The sequence below is a fragment of the Coregonus clupeaformis genome, chromosome 14, assembly GCF_020615455.1.
Source record: "Coregonus clupeaformis isolate EN_2021a chromosome 14, ASM2061545v1, whole genome shotgun sequence".
Taxonomy (NCBI): Eukaryota; Metazoa; Chordata; class Actinopteri; order Salmoniformes; family Salmonidae; genus Coregonus; species Coregonus clupeaformis.
In genome coordinates, this window is record NC_059205.1 from 41650958 (window position 1) to 41665708 (window position 14751).

The following is a 14751-nucleotide window of genomic DNA, read 5'->3' on the forward strand; positions in this document are numbered from 1 at the left end:
CAGAGACATAGGGTACGTCCCAAATGGCACTCTATTCCCTATATAGTGCACTACCTTTGACCAGGGCCCATAGTCGTGCACTATTTAGGTAATAGGGTGCCATTTGGGACACGGTGGGCTATGTCTGGTAATTGTTTGTTTTGATGAAAAGCAGAGGGCAGAGAGAGTGAGATATGTAGAGGATATCTATGTATGTTGGCTTTTTATCCTGTAAACCCTGATAGGAGGATATTACTGTAGGCCCTATGGGCCTGTAGAAAATCTCAACACTCCAAGCTGCAGATAAAATCTCCATTTTCAGCTAGATCAGCTAGCATTATCGTACAACCCACTTGATGCATCCCAAATGGCACCCTATTCCCTATATAGTGCACTACTTTTGACCCTATGGGCCCTGTGTATATAAGTGTAGAGAAACAAGGAATACCCCAAGTCAAAACCCAATTTCTTTTTGCCTGCATCTTGACCAGATGTAGAGAAGACCTATCTTGTTTCGAAGGTATCATGTTTCTCATCAGAACCGCATGGCTGTGTGTGTAGGCTCACAGAGAATACTGTTGCTTCCCAGGTTAAGTCACACAAATACAGACTAATGACTATACTCCATTAAATTACATCCGATTAATCTCTCCCACCCCAAAAAACAAACAAACCGCAATGCAACTAGGGAGTTAACATTAAGTCTCTAAATAAAACAAACACAACTAATTTCCAACTTGAGGAAAAGGCTTTGCAAACGATACTGGAGCAGAGAGAATGACAACAAGAAACAGCAGCACGCCCTTCAACTAACACAAGACCACTGCAGAGCCACAATAGACACCCACTGGCTAACATGTATCAAAGAGCATGTTGTCTACTGTGGGTAGAAACATTGGTAATATGATCCATTAAATGTGGGATGCATCGACATCACCAGCGTGCTGGAGTTTCTTTTTATTCAGTCTATCAGAGTTCCACTGGCGACAGAGTGGGGGACAGACAGAGATGGTACCCAGAGACTCATTGTCAAATACTGAGCTTAGTAAGAGTTGCACATTTGATACAACTTTTTGAGGGACAGAGAGGACATGGGGTTTGTGGACTAGAGGAGAGGAGGAAGGTACTGACTGTACCTGCAGACAGATGGCCAGGTTGACTCTGCAGCCGAACGAGGTGCTGACTGCTCGTGGGTGGAGGCCCAGGTCTTTGAAGAGCTTGGAGAAGGACTGAGTCAGAGCTATCCTGGGTCTCTCCTCCGCCACCACCACACACGTCCTCACCCGCGACAGGTCCAGGCCTCGAGACTGATGGAGAGGGTGAGGGACAAAACAAAATGCATTAAACTGGACAAACCAGAATTAACCAGGCTGGATGAGTCTGGGCTGATGGACTAGATTGTAATCAAGCGGTCAATTAATCAATCAATAAGGCAATCAATCAATATTTTTACATTAGCAGTTGTCACAAAGTGTTTTACTCTCAGATTATTTGATCTTATCTAAGTATCATTGTTGTGGTGATTTGGCAGATGGACACTTACCTTGAGTGAGTCGGTCTGCAGGCCCAGGCCCTTGGTGCACAGCTCCATGACGCTGTAGGAGCAGAAGGTGTCCCTGACCTTGTATTGGCTGACAGCCAGCAGCCACAGAGCAGGGTTCACCTCCAACTCTGAAGGTGGAATCAGGATGGACTGGTGGCCAGAGTACACACTACAAAGTACACACAAGAGACAGAAAATATAAGCATACAAGTACACACTGCACACACACAGAGTGAGTACACACTACACACACAGAGTGAGTACACACTACACACAGGAGATGGAAACTGAGTTCTACACTGAGTTCTACATAGCCTGTGTGCACATAAACTTAACATAAAAACTTGACACTCTTCACACCAGTAACATGAGCCATTATGTACTTCCGACCACTACCAATCTAAACAACACACTTCACTACAGTATGTGTTCAGTGGCTCCATTTACAATGCAGGCCAGTGCCATATCATCAAGGCCAAACCAACCTCTGTAGTGCAGCTAGCTAGTAGCTAGTGCATTATACACAGTATAACAACTACGGCTAGCTTTGCATAGGCATCAATCAGAAACACTCCCAATCTGAAACACACGCCTGGCATATGAAACAGCTTTGTTCTTCAGCAAAGTCCTGGTTTTTGGACAGCACCCCACTGATCATATTTCCATATGAAGATTTGACAAGTTGAGTGATGGCATGCTAGAGAGAGAGAGCTTCCACTGGGAAGGCGATTAGAGAGAGGGCCAGTGGAGAGTGGAGCAAAGCAGAGTGTTGTTACATCATCACAAGGACACGGACAGCGGGCTAGGCTAAACACAGCAGAATAATGCATAAGGCTGCATTGGGTCTCCCCCCCTCCACCCAGGGTGAACATAGCAGGGTTTCTTCAGATCAGAGAGGTACAGGGGTAGCTGTGTGTGTGTAGGTAGTTGGGTACAGAAGTGCGTGGACACAGCACAGCCAGATGGACGTGTGACATGTTAGGAGGGTCCATCTCTCTCTCTGTCTCACCTGCAAAGGCACCAGATGACGAATCCCAGGCCGCAGTAGGGGTCCAGGCAGATAGCCACCTCACGGGAGGGGTACAGCTCACACTGCAGCTTGATAGAACGGCAGAAGGCACTGGTGGCAGTGTGAGACATCTACAAAGTCGGGATGACAAGAACAAACACATACAGATTACAAATATAGTTTTATCATTCTACTTGGCTATAGTTGGGTCCTAGCCAATCGCTGTCCTTGTCAAGCCAAACATGACAACCAGTGACAAGGAGTTGGCATGATGGCACAAACAGACTGGTGCTCTGGCTAACTTGGCTACATCACAAAACCAACAAATACAGCCTACATATTGGTATCATTTCTACCCATGCTGTCATCACATGCTCTTTACTAAACAATAGCCATGTAAACAAAGGAAGTACAACAGGACTGTGTTTCAGTCATTCATTAAAAAAAGCTTTGTTTAGAGTTTCAATTGAACCGCATCAGAATTAGCAAACGCATTCCAGAAAACAATTCATGCAAATATTCTCATGAGCTGCTACTGTGAGTACCACTGCCTGAATCCTTGATCTTAATGAATGAATCAATTAATGGCAAAACAATGCCTCAACAAGCGGCTGTATATACGGTGGGTTAACGCTGTCAAAACTGTGTGTGTGTGTGTGTCTCCTCTCCAGTAAGCTGTTATTGTCCCATTATTAAACAACAGTAGTTCCACTCCAGCCTGAGACCTTGTTTAAGTGGCATGCAATCCCATCTGCATCCCAAATGCACCCTATTCACTATATAGTGCTCTACTTTTGACCAGAGCCCTATGGGCAATGGTCAAAACTAGTGCACTATGTAGGGAACAGGGTGCTATTTGGGACCCAGGCCAGTGGTAGGAGCAAACATATAGTCACACAGAGGCCCAGATTCAGGGTTTTGTTATGGTAATCAGTGTACAGCACCAAATACATTGTTATTTAGCATGGCTGAACATTCCAACATCCCAAAGAGGGCATTTTGTTTTAGTAACCTACATAAGAGAGCCCCACACACCACAACAATCCTCCCCCACCACCTAAGGCAACATTATTCTTCAATGTGTTTATAGCAGGACGAGGAACAGAATAGACAATCGCCTCTTGGTGAAGATCAATACTCGCTTACAAAACAGGGAGAAAATCCACTAAGCCTTCGTCCACTGAGGAACTGATAGCAAATGTCTTCCCTTATTGACCAGTGAAAATATACATCTTTCACAAGATGCTTTTTCACTGGATTTCCTACTGAGCTTCGTCAGGCAGACAAAGGTTTCAACAAGGCCAGATTAACTGTGAACAAGACCTGTCATTGTATGGGGTTGGATCTGTGGCGCCAGGGAGAATAGTCATTCTGAGTGAGCACTGTAAAGTACAGTGAGAGATTCAGCTAATCATCCACAGCAGAGGAGGTCTGGGATCAATAACTGCTTTCATGTTTTTAAAATGTCACCACTATCTTTTCACTCAGATGATCACGTTCAAGTGTATGTAACACAGCTTGTTCCTGTTTCACTTCATATGCTTTTAGAGATATCGGCCTCCCTGATAGGAGAACCACATTCTGGTTAGAAGTGGTTTACCTTCACTCCTGCTAGCATCCCTGTGGTGGAAACACTGAAGTCCAGGTAGGCCAGTGTGTCTGGATTGGAGGGCTTGTACAATAGAGGAGGCTTCTTCTTTGGCAAATCATCTAGAGGAGAGAGAGAAAGGACAAGACCACTTATCACCAATACAGTTATAAGTAGATGATCGATTGGTCGCAAGATCTTTGCATCGATGTCAGTTGTAAAGAAGTTGTGAGGAAAAACAAGTATTTCTTAAGACCGCACTTCTTCCAGAGCCTCTGGCTGAGGTGGGTAATGGATTCTCTCTGACTGAGGTAAGTGATGCAGTGTGGGTAAATGTAGTATCTTACCTGTGTCCAGGACAGGAGGCCAGGTCCTGACGTCCACTGCTGCCGACGCCTCCTTCGACCTCAGCAATTTACAGATCACCGCTGTGGTCATCATACACGCCGAGCGGCTCACCTGGGGGCATCCACACACGTCAGGAAAAACACACACGTTGAGACACAAACCTGTTAAGACACCCAAGCACACACATTGTAAAATGATCCAGAAAGAAATGCCCTAGGAGTTTGAGAAGGGAAACTCTGTCGCTTTGAGGATCCCGCTCTAATATCACCTCCTACGCGGTGCGTCTCCTTCTACATTTTCATTTCCCTTCTCCGAATGAAGGTCAGATGTGATGCGACGACTTGATACATGGATGTCAACGAGGCACTTACCTCTACGATCATCTTCACCGTGGGCAGAGTGGTGGCGATGTTCTGGGGGTGCGGAGGTCGCACGGTGATTGGCACACAGCCCGCGTACAGGCACCCGTAGAACGCTGCGATCAGGTCAATCCCTGCAGAGAGAGAGAGAGAGAGCGAGAGAGCGAGAGAGCGAGAGAGAGAGAGAGAAATATGAGTATCCATCCCTCCGTCCATGAGACCCAGTGCTGAATCGGAGCCAGCTTCCAGACAGACAGCTGCACTCTCAGGACCAGGTGTAGTATTGAGCTAGCTGTCTCAGGGACAGTTAATTGAATCGCTCTCTCAGGCAATCACCCTTGTCAAGATTTGTCCTGCTTGACTGAGTTTCTTCATTATAGACCTATGGTTCACTCTAAATGCTTGAATGTCTCTGGCTCCCAAATACTGAAGGAGTTCCAAATTAGAGTTCTACCCTTTAAAACTTGGAACATCCAGTCCCGTCTCTCGCCAAAGGCCTTCAAAATTGATTTGTTTGCATCACACTGTGTGTGCCATTAAAGATCAGCACAATCTTGTTGGAAGTACTATTCAATCATAGTGGGATGTGGCTCAGGCCCTCTTGTCTTGTCAACACTGAATGCTTCTAGGTTGATGAATGATAACACAAGGAAACAGAACCAATCCCATTTGCGCGCCAGTTGGGTATAAATATTTTGATGTTTTTTATTGTCGCGACACATGATGGGACGGGAATCCTAGCTTAGTTTATCAACGCTAATTTATGCTGTATGGATGAGGCAGGTACCAGGTAGCCTAGCGGTTAGAGTGTTGAGCCACTAACCGAAAGGTGGGAACGGACAGGGACATGTTAATGTGATGCACAGTAACTGACAACACACATGACTGGTGGTGATAAACCCAGTGAGAGACATGTAATGTGTGTGTGTTTGTGCACCAGACGTACCAGGGGGGTAGACGAGCGCAACGTGTTCCCCGTCCTGCAGGTGTCCTCGCTCCGCCAGCATGGTAGCAATCTTCTCTGCTCTCTTATGCAACTGGACACATGACAGCGAGCTGGCTATTGTCCCCTGTGGTCACACACACACGAAAACACACACACACACACATACATACACACACACAAAGAAAGAGTGACAGAGAGAAACAGAGACGGAGAGAGAAACAGAGAGAGAGAGAAACAGAGAGAGAAACAGAGCGAGAGAAACAGAGAGAGACATAAATACAGTGTCATGCAAAACTGCTGAATCAATACTAGAAAGCAAGAAAATTATGATTTACAGTCAACATTTTCAATAGGTCTTTGATAAGGCTACTTCAGATAAAATCCTGATGGGTCTCACTAACAACCGGCAACAAAGCCAACTATTTCAGTTGCTACTGCCATGTTTACAAAACATGTTAGGAGTCAGATGTGAACAATCACAATAGAGCCAGACCACACCTACCCTTGAGTTGAGCAGTGTGTAAAGCACATGGTCCGGAGTGGTCTGGGCCCTCCATTGTAACACTTCGGAGAGAAAGAGGAACTAAAAAAATACAAAGAAAGAGAAAATAAAATAAGCCTCCAGCTGGATGTCCAGGTCGCACTGAGGGGTCATTCTTTCTCGGTGTTAAAATCAGACAGGAGGACAACCAGGTGTGTTACAAATCGCAACCTATTCCCTATTTATAGTGCACTACGTTTGACCAGGGCATGCATAGGGCTTTGGTAAAAGGTAGTGCACTATATAGGGAATAGGGTACCATTTCAGCCTAGGAGAAAGGTACAGTAATTAAAACCCTGAGTGCCAGTGGTTAAAACTTGTCTGCCATTTCACAAAACCTGTTAGCCTATTGAGGAGAAGATGTTACAGTCCTTTTCATATTAGAAGGTGACACGCGGAGTTCTTAATAAAACATATCATTCTTGTAGCACAATGAACTGCGCTTATAATATTTCAACACTGAGGGCAGTGATTCAGTTGCTGAGAGAGAGAGCGAGACAGAGAGAGAAAGATAGAGAGGGAGGTGAAGAGAAAGGGTAGCCAGCACGCATAACACATGAGCTCCATATTGGTGCAGCAGATATAAAACATAGTGTGAGAAATAAAAGAAGGGGCCAAGTGTCTCAGCTAATGAATATTTCAAAGTTTCATCCGTGAGGAGTAAATAGCGTGGTGTAATTCATGCCTATTGCAGTTTGGTTCTGTGGGAGGCACAGAGCAGGACAGTTTGGAGTCTTTGTGTAATATTGCCTGTCTTCAGGCCTGCTTTTATAGTGATTAATTAGAAATTCAATATGCACTGTTTTATTCCACCGGGTCCAACTGCTACAGATAGAAGATCACAGACAACAGGACTTACTACGCTGCTCTGAACACCAGATGTGGGTCCCAAACTGGCACCCTATGCCCTTTATATTGGACTACTTTTGAATTAGTGCACTATATAAGGAAAATAGGGTGCCATTTGGGACACACACATGACTTACAGTACTTTGCTGCTCTGAACACCAGGGCCTCAGCAGAATCTACCCACCACCAACCTTAGCATGTGTGTCTAGTTTTTGTTTTTTATGCTGTGAAAATTAGAGCTGTTGAAAGTGTTTTGTTTTACACTAGGGCTCTTGCCATTAAGTAGGGACAGATGTTGTCCTGTTGAAACACAGTCATTTGATATTTCCTGTCTAATTCCATAGGAAGCCCTGTTTTCAACAGACACACAGAACAGACTTCTTCCTGTGAACCCACGGCTGCTTTCCAAATTGCACCCTATTCCATATATAGTGTACTACTTTTGACCAGGGCACATAGGGCTCTGGTCAAAAGTAGTGCACTACATGTGAGGGCTGCCTGAGACTAAGTGAAATCCCTCTCTGCACTCAAACAAACATTAAGACAGGAACTTATTCCAGTCTGCCAACGCCTCAACAACATTAGGAAAATATGAACACTTTCCTGATGAAAACATCATTCAGGCACTTGCCATAAGCCCTATGGATAATTTAGTAAAACCAATGTATTCTGTTTCATCTCTGGTCACAGGAAACTGTCCCACTACTGTAGAGTAAGCTACATATCTCTGGATCAGTAGGAGAGCGAGAGGCCCAAGCTTCATCCCAATTGGCACCCTATTCGGTATATAGTGCACAACATTTGACAACATTTGACAAGAACCTATAGGGTTCTGTAGTGCTCTACATAGGGAATAGGGTGTCATTTGGGATGCAAACCCGGTATTGTCAGAGCTGCGACAACTAGAAGACAGAGACTGATAGAAAGGGCTGAGCTTTGTATTGAACTGTGACGGCCCACCCTCTCCTCTGAGATTCCTCCAGTGCTCCAGTGAAGCCTGAGCCGTCCGCTCAGTACAGAATAGTACAAAGACCTTTTGTCTTTAATCAGCCCAGGCAGTCAGTGTCTGTCTGTGACTCAGATTCCAGGTCCTAGATTAGAATCAGCAGAGAAGAGCTTCATTTGTTAGTAAAAAGAGTCTGTGACTCCAGAGTTTAAGAGTGTTAGTCTTCAGTGTTATGTGACGAGGTGGTCAGTGGTGTACATTTTCAGCAACAGTAACATGAAGTTTACCACAAGTATTAGTTACCCTAGGAACGCTCATGTTGCATACATTGTTAAAACATGCTAGAGCAGCAACCGTTCCCTACCACACACACTGACACAAATTAATTGCTTGGGTTAGACATGGCTAGACAATCAAGCACAAAAAAAAAAAACATTTAATATAAAGGAAATGGAAGAATAAGAAAAACCCATTCACACAGAGGGCCTGATTTTCTGATGGATGAGCATACAGACAGAGACAGACAGACAGACGGTCCATCCGGGTGCGTTAAGGTGATGACGAGAGGGAAGCAGCAGAGATAGTATTATGGTTTGGTTGGCATGCTGAACAGAACAGAGGAAGGGATACAGACTGATGGTTGCTAGGGGGATTAGATCACATGAAAGTGTACATGAACAGTTTGAGTCAGAGGAATCCAAGCCACAAACAATGTCTGCGTCCCAAATGACACTGTATTCCCTATATATTGCACTACTTTTAACCAGACGTTATGGGCCCTGGTCAGAAGTAGTGCACTATATAGGGAATAGTGTGCCGTTTGGGAGACAGACAATGAGTCCTGTCCTCCTGAGGGAAAGTAGAAACAGAAGAAATATGTGTGTGTTGTGTTGTCACAGTTGTTTGCCTTGTCACTTCACATTAGATGGCATACTGGCCAAGCGGCAGCCTGATGGGGTAATTGATGAGATTTTTCTGAATTAGAGAAAGTATAAATAAATTCTGTCTCCGCTACGCTACGGCTACCCTCACCGTCGTTCAGCGCCACCAGCCAGGCACCACACATTCCTTTACTAATAATGACTTTCCACACCCCTGCCATGGTAAAAGAAAGTGCTACCAAATCTAGAGTCTGACAAATCACATAGCTTCACATCCTTACTGTTCGTACACCTCTGTATTGACGGTGGCTTGGTCCTAAATGTCAGCCTAATCCCTTTGTAGTGCACTACTTTTGACCAAAGCCCTATGGAACCTGGTCAAAAGTAGTGCACTATATAGGGAACCATTTCAGATGCAGCCAGGTTAGTCCTAAAATCCTGAAGGATACGTTCTGTTTGATTTTCCAAGGCAAAGTGAATGAAAACAACCAACCAAGACAACACAATCCTTCACCCAGACTCAGTTTACTAGTCTGATCTGCCATCCACTATGTGGCCCATCTTGGGAAAACCTGTCCTAGATATGAAGTAAGGGCTTAGAGAAGCCCAGACTGCATGCCAGTATGTGTGACTGGGGTGTTGATGAAGGGATCGTTCAAACGCTCCGTGGAAATAGAGAGGAAGCAATGGAGACAAGAAACCTGGAGGCCTAGTATCAATACATAGAGCTTCTGCGAGAACACACCAAACTGTGTACCATATTCCCTATATAGGGCACTACTTTTGACCAGGGCCCATAGTGCACTATGTAGGGGATAGGGTGCCATTTGGGGCGCGGCCCATGGGTACCCTTACACACCCTATTATTAGGTATCTCAGAGACAGAGAGCCTCTTAGACTTATGTCTATGAAATCGAAAATACCACGGAGTAAAATGTCTTACTGTGCCTATGAAATATCTTAATGTGGTCTGTCTCAGTGATGCTTTTAAAGGATTTGTTCCATATTAGTCCTGTAACAACATCAGCCTAATGTTACCAGGACAGTTTTAGCCTTTAAATTGAGTCTAACTCAGAGTGGATCTCAAACAATACATCTGACTGGACTGCAGAGCTATGGTACTGTTGTCGGTATTGTTCAAAGCATGATAGCAGAGTTGTATATGGTCTGCTCCCTCCATATAAATGCTTAGAGATCATGAATGAAATAATATAATGAGAGAGATCATATAAACAAAAACATAGAGGATGTTACATGAAGCATTCAAATGACTTGAGGAGACTACAGATGAACAATGGTTGAACTACCACTACACTGTTGTGTATGAGGGGTCAAATGAAACATGGAGAGCATGCCAGAATAAACCGGGCCAGGATGCGTCCCAAACGGCACCCTATTCTCTATACAGCGCACTACTTTTGACCAGGGACCATAGGGCTCTTGTCAAAAGTATTGCACTATGTAGGGGAAATAAAGCCATTTGGGATGCATCACCAGATTCAGCTAGTGACTCACAGTGGATGGTTTAATGAGTGTGTTGACGTAGATGAGTGTGTTGATGAAAACCAAGCCTTCAGAGAGCCACACACACACCTTTCTTGCCTGATCATTGTCTTCCATCTGGCCCAGGTCCCTGCCACTAGCCTGGGCAATCCTCTTCCCCGACACCAGGTTCCCCACCATCACAGAGGCAGGCCCGATCTCTGTGGACAGAGGCATAGGGGTGAGACATACAAACCTACACACACACACACAGAGTCACAAACACACACACACACACACACAGTCACATACACACAGTCACACACACGTGGGGGTGGTCTATATCCCTGGCTGTGATCTGTAGTGATATACACTGGCTCACATTGTGTGTGTGAAGTGAATTCCCCCTAATCCCCAGAAGAGATTCACAGTGACAGGGTGGGCTGAGATTGACCTTGCGTTCAGAGGCAAATGGAACTGAATGGATGGGCCAATTGACTGGAGGATTCTACTCTGACAGAGTGCTTTTCAGACAGAAATGGCCAGAGAAACCTGTGCTGTAAAGGAAGATCTATCTAGGAGGAACACAGGCCAGAAACTAATGGAGAGAGATGACAGCTGCGATATGGGATGGGATGTGTTGGATCAGATGGGAAACATGTTACAATAGTCACCAGACCAGATTACAATGCACTCCCTGTACAGTTCTGAATATGCATGATCTTAGTTCTACACCTCATTCAACAGAATAAACACATATGAAGAAGTTGAAATAAAATAATGTAGATATCGCTATCTCCCTATCTGTACAGTTTTATTTTTATATAAATCTATTACACATCTAAGTTAATCTACTTGCAAGTTCTGCACTGACTTCATTGAACCCAATAAAACCACATAAACTAAGGATTTCAATGAAACAAATGAACTATCAATCCCCCAGGCAGACCCACTCAGGATGGTGTGCTATGGTGTAACATAGTGTCTGACCTGGTTGTTTCTGCCGGGGCTTGGGCAGGTTGGTGACACAGGTATGAGGGCACATGAGGACGTTGCAGGGGTGCAGGGAGCCCTCCAGGAACAGCTGCTTGGTCTCTGACAGGTGGATGCCCCCCAGAGGGGTTTTAGGAAGGGTGTTGGAGGGGACTAGGGCCAGGCAATACACCCCCACCTGGTGGATCCCATCTATGGCCTGTATGGGGAGGGAATGCATGGGAGTGAATGAGAGAAAACTGACGGGCCGCGAGCGTCAACGGCGCGTCAAATGAGTCTATTTGCCTTGCGTCCACGCGGAGCAATGCTGGTAAAATGAGCTGATAAACTGTCAGAAAATAGACTGTTTGTGCATTGTTACGTCTGGAGTTGTGAAATGTGTCTATTTAGTGTTGATACGTTTAACTGCCAATGCCAATATTATGTTTAGGCTAGTGCTTATGATACATGGTGTAGCAATGCATGAATGCAACGACATTCGATACATTTATCAACTGGATTGTGTTTCAGAGTTACAGATCACGTTGTCAATTTCATTTCTTGACAGTAGGCTATCACTGTTTTAGCTTACAGCCGATTTGATTGATGATGTTCAAACAAAGTGTATGGTTAGTGTTTGCCTTAATCAAATCTGGTCTAGAGATTGAGTGGGTTATTTGTAGAAAAGGAATTAGAGGAATTGTTATGATCTTCGCTATGCTAAGTAGACTAAAGATGTAGTTTAAAATGTATTGGGCTGTGAGATATGGTCTATCAGTCAAATAGGTTACATATGAAAACAACTGCCTACCTGCGTTGATTTCAACTACAGGCATATAGCCTAGGCAGGCTACAGCTGGAAAACTCAAGGAACTCCCATTTCAAGAAAGAATACAACTGTTTACTATGGATTTTCAAGACAATTACAATGGCATATGCTATGCAGTGTATCTGAATTGACGCTCTCACAAAAATGTCACACCATTGACGGACGTCTTCCTGTGTGATTTGGGCTTTAGGGTGATGTGCGCCCCATAGGGCTCTGGTCAAAAGGAGTGCATTATAGGCAATAGTGTGCCATTTGGGACACACATTCAGACAGAGCTACAGTAGTATAGACATACCATATATTGCCTGTATGTGGAGGAACAGTGATTGTCAGTGTTTGAGACATGTAAAGTATGGCTAATGGCCAAATCCTAACTTCCACTTAAGTCAAATTCTCACTTGGTCTCCCATTGACATGAATGCATGACTAAGTGAATATTTGACTTAAGTGGAACTAGGTGATTAGATATGGCTACATAACAGTTGTAAAGAAAGTACAGACACCAAGGCCATGTGTAACTGGATCAAGAGGAAGAGAAAATGTTATAGTCTTTGTTTTTACTGCAATCATAAAGCTGCAGAAAGCTTTAATAGTGAAACCACAGTCTCCTTAGCCATGGACAGGAGCCCAGAGAGCTGGGATACAGTACAGGGCTTTAAATCAGTCTACTGGTGTGTATACTGTGTGTGTGTGTGTATACTGTGTGTGTGTGTATACTGTGTGTGTGTATACCTGCAGCACTCTACTCATCCACTGAAAACTGTCCTCCTCTGTAGAATCAGGTCTCTGCTCTGCCACCACCACGATCCTCTCATCATGTAACACAGTGATGGAGAACACTGCTATCCTGGAGCACAGAGAGACAGGAGACCAACCATAGAATTACATATAGAATGACTTATATGATCTCTATGAGACCAACACTGTTAGCAATTAGCACACTGCTATCCTGGAGCACAGAAAAACAGAGACAGAGAGACCAATACTGTTAGCATACTGTTAGAATTAGCACGTGCCTATCCTGGAGCACAGAGAGACAGAGAGACCAATACTGTTAGCATACTGTTAGAATTAGCACGTGCCTATCCTGGAGCACAGAGAGACAGGAGACCAATACTGTTACCAACATTTCATTAGCAGAGACACACAACATCAATCAATCAGTTACGATCACCATCCTTTACTCATTAAAGTAGTGTCAGGAGTTTTTCCAGTCCACTTGACTTGACCAAGAAATATAATCTATATCTAGGGCCCAGAGTCTATTCTATAACCTATATCTAGGGCCCAGAGTCTATCCTATAACCTATATCTAGGGCCAAGAGTCTATTCTATAACCAATATCTAGGGCCCAGAGTCTATTCTATAACCTATATCTAGTGCCCAGAGTCTATCCTATAACCTATATCTAGGGCCCAGAGTCTATTCTATAACCAATATCTAGGGCCCAGTGTCTATTCTATAACCTATATCTAGGGCCCAGAGTCTATCCTATAACCTATCTAGAGCCCAGAGGCTTACCTGGTCAGGTCACATGTTCAGGAAAACTCCTGTCGCTATACACAACAGATGGATTAGAACCCACCTCCCCCTGTAGACAAACTTCATGGGCTCCACAGCCAGGGCTGTAGCCACGATGTCATCAGCGTTGTGCCTCCTTCCCCCCACCACCATGAGGCCATCCATCTTGCCAGCGATGAAGCACAGCCCCCCAGGACCCACGAAGCCCAGCAAGCCTGTCCTGGTGAAGGGATACTCACTGATGGGAGCCCCAACACTGTTCATGGGGAACACCTAGAGTACACAGACACTCATAAAAACCTGCAATATACACACAAGCATCACATACAATCCCTGAAATTCAGGTGGATAAAGTGATGGTTAAATTAGCCCAATGGATAAATAAAACAAATGAATAAACTAACAAATCACATAAGGGTGCAATTCTATTAAATGAGTCTCTCTCCACTAATGGATTATAAAGAGCACTTGAGGAATGTGGAATGTGTTTTTAGAACTATGGGAAGCAACAGCAGTTGTTAGAGCCAATCCCCAGGAGTTCCATTTGTCCCTAGCCAGTCCCCAGAGGTAGCTCAACCCATAGCCCCATGCTGTTAGACCTTACCTCAAAGGTGTTCTTGGTCATGCCTGAGAGACCATAGTACGACGTCCCTGTGGCGATAGAACACACACACAGCTCCCCGATCTCATCTGTTTTGCATAACTGCGGAACCCCATCTGGTTTCACGACGCACATGAGAGCTGCAAGAAATTAAAAAGAGGGAAAAAAGAGGGGGAGGGATTGAGGCCAACAGTTCATTAGTAAACAGCAGAGAGAGAGAGAGAGAGAGAGAGAGAGAGAGAGAGAGAGAGAGAGAGAGAGAGAGAGAGAGAGAGAGAGAGAGAGAGAGAGAGAGAGTTTGGAGAAGTGAGGCCTGGCCCAGCTACCTCCTCTGATCCTGATCAAGCCAATGGCACT

The 14751-nt window shown here is 44.7% G+C and overlaps 1 protein-coding gene across 6 annotated transcripts in view; it reads right to left on the minus strand.

The window, feature by feature from the left end:
* LOC121580881 (disco-interacting protein 2 homolog C-like) overlaps window positions 1–14751 on the minus strand; it is a 227888-nt gene that overhangs the window by 14598 nt on the left and 198539 nt on the right. For 5 of the 6 annotated variants that reach the window (XM_041896007.2, XM_041896005.2, XM_041896003.2 and 2 more), the window contains exons 19-31: window positions 14398–14534; window positions 13858–14066; window positions 13005–13119; window positions 11462–11663; window positions 10583–10692; window positions 6275–6355; window positions 5773–5896; window positions 4839–4960; window positions 4467–4578; window positions 4132–4241; window positions 2532–2662; window positions 1523–1691; window positions 1116–1286 (exon numbers count right to left, since the gene is read on the minus strand). In XM_041896007.2, the coding sequence (XP_041751941.2) occupies window positions 1116–1286; window positions 1523–1691; window positions 2532–2662; window positions 4132–4241; window positions 4467–4578; window positions 4839–4960; window positions 5773–5896; window positions 6275–6355; window positions 10583–10692; window positions 11462–11663; window positions 13005–13119; window positions 13858–14066; window positions 14398–14534 (1793 nt within the window). The remainder of the gene's footprint in view (window positions 1–1115; window positions 1287–1522; window positions 1692–2531; window positions 2663–4131; window positions 4242–4466; window positions 4579–4838; window positions 4961–5772; window positions 5897–6274; window positions 6356–10582; window positions 10693–11461; window positions 11664–13004; window positions 13120–13857; window positions 14067–14397; window positions 14535–14751) is intronic. The other variant, XM_041896004.2, reaches the window with a different exon arrangement.